Below are 8,174 nucleotides of genomic sequence, written 5' to 3'. Positions count from 1 at the left end.
AAGAGTGCTGGGTCTAGATGACCCCAGCTAGATGCCTATCCAACCTTCTCTTGAAGACCCCCAGGGTAGGGGAGAGCACCACCTCCCTTGGGAGCCCATTCCAGACCTTGGCCACTCGAACTGTGAAGAAGTTCTTCCTAATGTCCAGTCTAAATCTGCTCTCTGCTAGCTTGTGGCCATTATTTCTTGTAACCCCCGGGGGCACCTTGGTGAATAAAACCTCACCAATTCCCTTCTGTGCCCCCGTGATGAACTTATAGGCAGCCACAAGGTCACCTCTCAACCTTCTCTTGTGGAGGCAGAAAAGGTCCAGGTTCTCTAGTCTCTCCTCGTAGGGCTTGGTCTGCAAGCCCTTTACCATACGAGAGAGGCCCTAGGGGGAGAGGGGTGAAGGGGGATGGGGATGGTTGCACATGTTCCTGCAGTGAGACCACAAGTCATTTAACATCATTGTTTTCCAGCTTTCCCCCCCTCCCAATGTAGAATGGGTAGAAAATATTTCCAAATGCCACTTGCTTCAAAGTATTGTGAAGTCAGACTAATCACTGATCATAAACTGCTTAAGTATTAAATAACTGGGAAGAGGAATAATTGGTCAACACATAGGGAATATCCAAGGGTGTCAAATGACTGATCTAGACCAAGAGAAGTGTTATTGGACTATGATACCTCTCTGCAGAAACACCACTGTGGACATGCACTATGCTCCACTAGTTGGTTTGCATCTTTAATTAAACTCTTCGATAGTTCCCAAGTCATTAATTCTTATTGAGGACTGCAGGCCACATTCACTGATGATTTATGTAAATCTAAAGGAGGCAAGCTGTTTATTTAGTCAAAGTCCTGTCATACAGAAACTAAGAGAAGAAATGGACTTTATTACCAATCCAGATGCTTTCTCTGGTACACCATTCCTGTAGCCCCTCCCTGTCCCTTAAGTAGAGTGCCTTACACTAAGGATGGCCAACCCGCAGCATGTCACAAGATGCACGGGCAGCTTTGGTGTGTGATAGCAGACTGGAGAAGGGAACACAGTCACAGATAGAGTTGAAGGAACTGAAAAGCAGAGCAATAGCTCAGGCAGGGGCCACAGGGCAAGGAGCTGAAAGCAGAGCAAGAGATTGGGCAGGGTAAAGGGATCAGAGTGCACCCAGGAAAGCCACCTGCCAGAGTTTGGCCCTCACTGTCTTACTCCCACCAACTGTCCTGGTATTTGCCTTTACTTTAGATTTAGAGCCCAGTTTGGTTTTTAGAAACACAGTCTGAGATATGTAGCAACTAGGGCAAAAGTAGATCTCTCACACACACACACACACACAAATGTAGGCTTCATGTTCAGCAAATCTCAGATAACGAGGAGATTCTTAACAAACCAAAACATTTCACCTCAAGGTTGAGAAGCAGCATGGGGAACTCACGGATGATCTCTTTAAAGCAGGTGGAAGTACCTCTTCAGGAGCCAAGTCAAAGATATTTTTTATCCTTCTTTTACCATTGCTAGTGCAATCTGCATGCCCTCTGGGCAGTGGTAAAGTAGAAAGCACCTTAAGAACAATATATTTCCCAGCAGAACAGTCCAACATGTAAATTTGAGATGGGTGCAATGCAAAGCTGAGAGGAAAGCAACAATACCGACTCCAAGCACAGTTACAATTTAGGTAAGTTAATGCATTAAGCACAGCTTTGATTGGTATTTGCATTAGGTTCCATTTTGTGACATGAATACACCTGCCCAGGATACACAAGTAACAGACAGACACATAACTAGACCTTTAACTGAATCCAGTGTGGGCTTACCCGACGCCCACCATATAACTCATAATGCAGGAGTTTCCCTTACTGCACACACTACCCATAACAGCTTCCTTCAGAGATTTCTAACTCTTCCCCCACCTATGAGATAGTAATAAGGGGACCTTGGTCTACAATTTAAAACAACAGTCCTCTTCTTCCAGACACCAAGATCCCAGCTTGTTTACCTCTGGGACCAGTCTCTTCCAGCTTTCATCTGCACTGGGCAACGGTTCCACCTGCCTGCTTTTCCTTATTCAAATCATGTCTCCACGCTGCTGATGGGAAAGCAAAAAAAGCTCACTGTCAATTTGACTCAATAAGAAGAGTTCCTGTCAGTTCTTCAGAATAAAGAAATGGGTCAGAACCCATTTACAGAACACAGTTCCATGACTCGGGGATGGAAGCCAGGGGTACAAAATAGTGAGAAGGAAGATTCATATTATCAGAAAGTCAGGGGAGCCAGTTACCACTCTCTTGCCACCTCCTCCCCCCGCAGCTGGCCAAAGGGACACAGCAAACCTGAAGGAAAGCCCATCCTCCTGCAGTCTTAAACCCCTACCCATCATCTTTGCTAGATACAACTTCTCTCCCCTTATTTTTGGCAGTCTGCAATCAGATCTGCCTCATTGCTACTCCCCAGCCTTTGCTGTTTGATCCTTACTTAGAACAGAAGGGCCAAATGATGAGCTAACTGGATTGGGAAGTATTTTGATTTTTTACATACATAGGGAAATGGTTCATGGCAGAAGGAATCAGATGAAGTTTGGCAGCCTCAGCCTGTTTGACTAAAAAAATAATACTGAGGAGGGCCAATACTGGGGGGTAGGGGAAGGAAGGAAGGAGGGCCTGTGCCTAAAAAATGTAAGCAATGTGAGACCAACCCCCAGCCAAGATATTGAAGTGGTGGGGTCATAACATCAAATACCACCTCAAATACCAGTGCATAAGTTATAACAACAAATACCACCTCTCTTCTCAGTTACATGGACTTACCCTGTATTCAACAAACTGACAAAGAGGATTGACATGTCTGTGGTTTTTTTACACTGCTTCAGAAGAGCCTCTGTTGGCTTGGCTTTAAAATGTTACTAAAAAATGATCCACTAGAAGGAAGTAGAGCTCAGACTCGCCCCGCAGGATGGACTAGTATATGGCCTTGGTTGTCTTAAGTGACACACACAAATCCTTCATGGCATGCAAGAGCCAATTATCATCTCAAAAGGAAGAAAAACATGCATTATATTTGAAGTCTCAGTTCCATGCCACGTCCTGGGTTACAAAAGGTGACTCATGGGCAATGATGCAGGTATGGAGTGATACCTTAATTTACTAAAAAGTTTCACATTAATAAGCAGTTCTAGGAACGTTAAACATAAGGAAGGACAAATACAGTGTTCTCTCTCTCTAATCCCACTCTCAAAGCCAGTCAATTAATCCCTCATTGTTCTGTCAATTAGACAATGAACATGTTTGCTCTCAACTGCTTTACTTTCTATAGAGTAGGTTCAGGTGCTGCACAGGTTCCAGACATTTCTCCAATGGGATAATAAGGAGATTATCCAATGGGATAATCAGTCTGTTCAACACAAGCTTGGGTTAGGGTAGCTAGTTACAACCTCCCTGTGCTTCAGGCACATCTCCCCTGCCTCTAGAAGCAGGCAAGAGTCACCCTCATCCTGATCTAACTGTTGGCAGATGACAATAAGCCCCAAGGGGGAGCCCTCATCTATCTTGATATTTGAGACCTGTCAATCTACTGTTCAAGGCACCTATCAAGTGTTGGTCCCAGATATAAAATAGATGAGCAAGCACAAAGGGGAGAATTACTCAATTTTTAGGCCAAAAGAAAACTCAATGCCTTTCTTAGCCTCTGAGGAGCAGCAGCAGAGGCTGGGTTAACAAATTAGAAGTGGAAGCTGTTTTTGTTTTCTTTTTCTTTTTAAAGATCCTCCCTGCCATCAGCACAGCATATTTTTGATCAGTGGGGGTTTGGGCTTTTCAGGAAATTGGAAAGGTTGCAGTCAGCCAAAAAGACCATCAACAGATCGTGCAGGACAGACAAAGATTTGGCAACTGTACATATGCCATCTTACATGCATCTTTTATAGAGCTCCTTTTCAGAAGAATGTCAGGGTACAATACAGAATGTAAAGTTTCTCCTCTTCCTGCTTGTGAAATTTGGCCACTGCAGGCAGGCAGCCAGCAACTTTCTGTAAAGATGAATTACTAACCCGCCCCCCCCCGCCCTCCAAGAGACTTACTGGGGAAATCTTGGCATGCCCTGTTAATATCCTAGTATACTTAACAGTGAATCTGAAACAACACACCAAAGAAAAACGTAACTAAATTAAAACAATTAATTAAAAACAAATATATTATGTAACTAAGCCCATATACTCCTGTAATGGTGGACAACATCTACAACGAAAAGAGTTATTAGAAGTGTACAAGTTGGACTGATACTATTTTGACATCATTCTCAAGACCAGAAACATCACTGCCTACCATGGTTACATGGCATTTCAATCCTGGAATGCAAGTAAGGCAAACTTTCATTCCCTTAATTTCCAGCTTTCACTTGACCCCAACCACAGAAACCCCATTTGCAATTATTCTAAAACCAGATGTGTGGTAATGAATTCATCAGAAGCATCAATTTTTTCTCCTGTGAGAAGACAGTGACCTGCAGAAAAGACCATACATTTAATTTTTAAAGCAATAATAAAGAGAAGTGCTGGCATGAATTTTGTGAAACAAAGCACAGGGGGAAAAACAGATTCTTTAAAACTGTTTAATTACATGTGTTTCAGGTAAGCATAATAGACGATACAGACTTCCCACCACTGAATTATATACACCCGTTTCTCTTTAAGCTTGAGCTGAACTGTTTGTTGAAAGAGTTTGTATCTCCACCATCATACTGTTACTGCAGCAATCAGTGTTCTTGCATAAGGAGGGTGATGGATAGGGCTATTGCAGGAAACATTGTTCCATCAAGGTATGATTTGTTGGGTCAGTACTTTATTTTAGTTTTAAAGATCCATATACTAACATAGTTCAAGATAATTTATGGGAAAATTCTGGCTTCCAAGATGGCCCAAAGAATGCATTAAAATGAAGCAGTGTGTTGGAGTTCTAGAAATACTTAATATGAATGATGCATGTGTTGTAGGACTGGAATCCCCCTTCTCCTGCTGACACTGTCATCCACTGAACAGCTTGTGTTAGGATAGTTTGACACCAATTTTGTTCTGTTCTTTCTTCATGAGCCTTTGTGCTTCTTTCTCCATTTTCTTCCTTTGTTGTTCTGCTGCCCTCTTTTCCCTTTCTGCAATCTTCTGCTGTCTGCAATTGGAGAAGAGCACATGGGATTCCAACCATTAGAAAACAGTACAAGATTCTGAGAAAGAATAAAGCCTTTTGCATTAGCCGACCCAGATTCCATGTTTATTTTAATGTTTTACAGATAGTAGCAGCCTCTTAAATGAATGAAGTTTAGAACTTACTGAAATGACAGGTTTCTGCAACTATGAAAATGGTCTGAAATGCTGACTCTGTAAAGCAGCAGTCATTCTTGTGCTCCTAAAACGGCAGAACTTGCCTCCTGTTTGTGTGCGCATAACTGAAGCTTCAACAGGAAGGGCAGATTTCACATCTGTGCTAAGTGCGTTGCTAAGGTCAAACTCATTTGTGTTCAGTATTTTTGGCTGTGTCCTATGAATGTTTTTCACCCAGTGAAATCAAGTCAACTAATGGCAAGGTAAAATCCTCAGGAAAATGAACCTTGTGTAAAAACCACAGTTAAGAGGCAGGTTATGAAACAGGCTTCCTACTGCTTGAAGCTCACCCTGCTAATGTGTGTGAAACCTGCCAGCTGTTTCATCTCCCCTAGGATTTTGCTGTGAATTCGCAAACATGACTTAAAAATATCTTCCCTCTTCCCAAGTGAGGACAAAGGGTATAGATCTTATCTGTTGGTATCACCATATAAGAATCTAGCAACTGCTGTGCTTTATATGTTAGCTGCATAATACTTTAACTTCTTAAACCTTTTAAAAAACAGTGCAATTTCTGCCAAGAAATACTAGTCATAGCCTCAACCCAAAAGGACTACTGCAGTCAGTAGTAAGGCTCTCACTGATTTTGCTGGTCTTCTAGCCCAATATGAATGTGTTTGTTTAATAAAATTATAGATTTCCATGACAGGTAGGAAGAATGATCCAGGAGATGGTTAGAGGTATTTAAGAGTGCAGTGCAGCAGGCCAAATTATTTTTTTTAGATATAATTTTGTGTCATTTAAAGATAAAACACATGTATATATTTCTACCATAAGCACAGCCAAGATTTGGAATGGGGTGAGGGAAGCAGCACATGCCACTAGCACTATCCTTCAAAACCATTTGGGGGGGTGGGTGTTAAAGCACAGCCAAATCACCTGGTCCAGTGGGGGACATGAGGCAGAGCAGGGTCTCGACCATGACCACTGCGCTGTTGCTGTCCCCAGTTGAGCTCAGCACTCACTCAGATATTTCCTGCAAGCCCAGGTCAGCAGGGTATAACAGCAGGTAGGTTCCTCCTTCCTCCATCTGGTCCCTGGGGAGCTCTTGGTGTCCTGTGCTGGCCCAGGGGTAGGAAGTAGCTGCATGGGGTGCTGGCTCAACAGGTAACAGCAGCAACAGCAGGAGGCAGGTTCTTCTTTCTGCCCCTGCCAGCCCTCCTCCACATTTCCACCCAACAGCTGAGAGGAGGGGCAGGAAGAGGAAACCTGTCTGCTGTTGCCACTGATCCAGCTGAACTCAGCAACCTGCCCAGCTGCTGCCCATGGCTCCTGACTGGAGAGTTGCAGAAGCAGCCGTGGGGCTCCCCCCACTCCAGGTCAGCTTGCTACAGTAGCGGGAGCAAGTCAGTTCACCCTTCCTGTGCTTGTTCCCACCATTCACCCTTCCTGTGCTTGTTCCCACCATTCACCCTTCCTGTGCTTGTTCCCACCATTCACGCAGGCTGTGCTTGTTCCCACCATTCACCCTTCCTGTGCTTGTTCCCACCATTCACCCTTCCTGTGCTTGTTCCCACCATTCACCCTTCCTGTGCTTGTTCCCACCATTCACCCTTCCTGTGCTTGTTCCCACCATTCACCCTTCCTGTGCTTGTTCCCACCATTCACCCTTCCTGTGCTTGTTCCCACCATTCACCCTTCCTGTGCTTGTTCCCACCATTCACCCTTCCTGTGCTTGTTCCCACCATTCACCCTTCCTGTGCTTGTTCCCACCATTCACCCTTCCTGTGCTTGTTCCCACCATTCACCCTTCCTGTGCTTGTTCCCACCATTCACCCTTCCTGTGCTTGTTCCCACCATTCACCCTTCCTGTGCTTGTTCCCACCATTCACCCTTCCTGTGCTTGTTCCCACCATTCACCCTTCCTGTGCTTGTTCCCACCATTCACCCTTCCTGTGCTTGTTCCCACCATTCACGCAGGTTCCTATCCTGTGTACAGGACCTCCACCTGACACAGGAGATACACGATCCCACTAGGGGGAATGCCTTACTGGATCTGGTATTGGCAACAGGGGATGATATGGTAGGGGACCTACAGATCGGTGGTCATCTGGGGGACAGTGATCACCTATTAATAGAATTCTTCATAAGACGTCGAGTGGGTAAGGTAACTAGTAGGGTGAAAGTGCTAGACTTTAGGAAAGCTGATTTCAATGAACTCAGGCGATTAGTCGAGGACGCACTGCAGAGTAGGAGTTTTGAAGAGATGGGAGCTCAGGAAGGGTGGCTGTGCCTTAAGGAAATGATCCTTCAGGCACAGAGGGAGATGATCCCGATGCGAGAAAAAAAGAGGGAAAAGGGGCCAGAAGGCTTCCTTGGCTGACCAGAGAAATCCAGGGCAGCCTACGAGCCAAAAGGGGGGCACGTAAAAAGTGGAAATAGGGAGAGATTACCAAAGAGGAGTATACCTCTTCTGTTTGCTCTTGTAGGGAGGCAGTTAGACGGGCCAAACCTACCATGGAGCTGAGGATAGCATCCCAAGTAAAGGATAACAAAAAATTGTTTTTTAGATATATAGGGAGTAAAAGGAAGGCCCAGGGTGGAATAGGACCCCTACTAAATGGGCAGAAGCAATTGGTGACGGACAGGGGTACAAGGCTGAACTCCTCAACAAGTTCTTTGCCTCAGTGTTCCTAAGTGAGGGACAAGACAAGTTTCTCACTGGGGTTGTAGAGAGGCAGCAGCAAGGCGCCAGACTACCATGCGTAGATCCTGAGATGGTGCAGAGGCACTTGGAGGATCTGGATGCCTTTAAGTCGGCAGGCCCGGATGAACTCCATCCGAGGGTACTGAAGGCACTGGCCGACGTCATAGCACAGCCAC

General features: G+C 44.9%; 1 protein-coding gene across 1 annotated transcript in view; it reads right to left on the bottom strand.

The window, feature by feature from the left end:
* Positions 1-4,571: 4,571 nt before the first annotated feature.
* EBAG9 (estrogen receptor binding site associated, antigen, 9) overlaps positions 4,572-8,174 on the bottom strand; it is a 31,528-nt gene continuing 27,925 nt past the window's right edge. Inside the window, exon 6 of the mRNA XM_006037907.3 lies at positions 4,572-5,139. Coding sequence (XP_006037969.1) covers positions 5,019-5,139 — 121 coding nt within the window. The 3' untranslated portion in view covers positions 4,572-5,018. The remainder of the gene's footprint in view (positions 5,140-8,174) is intronic.

This window comes from Alligator sinensis, unplaced genomic scaffold (genome assembly GCF_000455745.1).
Source record: "Alligator sinensis unplaced genomic scaffold, ASM45574v1 scaffold1698_1, whole genome shotgun sequence".
Taxonomy (NCBI): Eukaryota; Metazoa; Chordata; order Crocodylia; family Alligatoridae; genus Alligator; species Alligator sinensis.
This window is presented reverse-complemented; position numbering and strand designations above follow the sequence as displayed.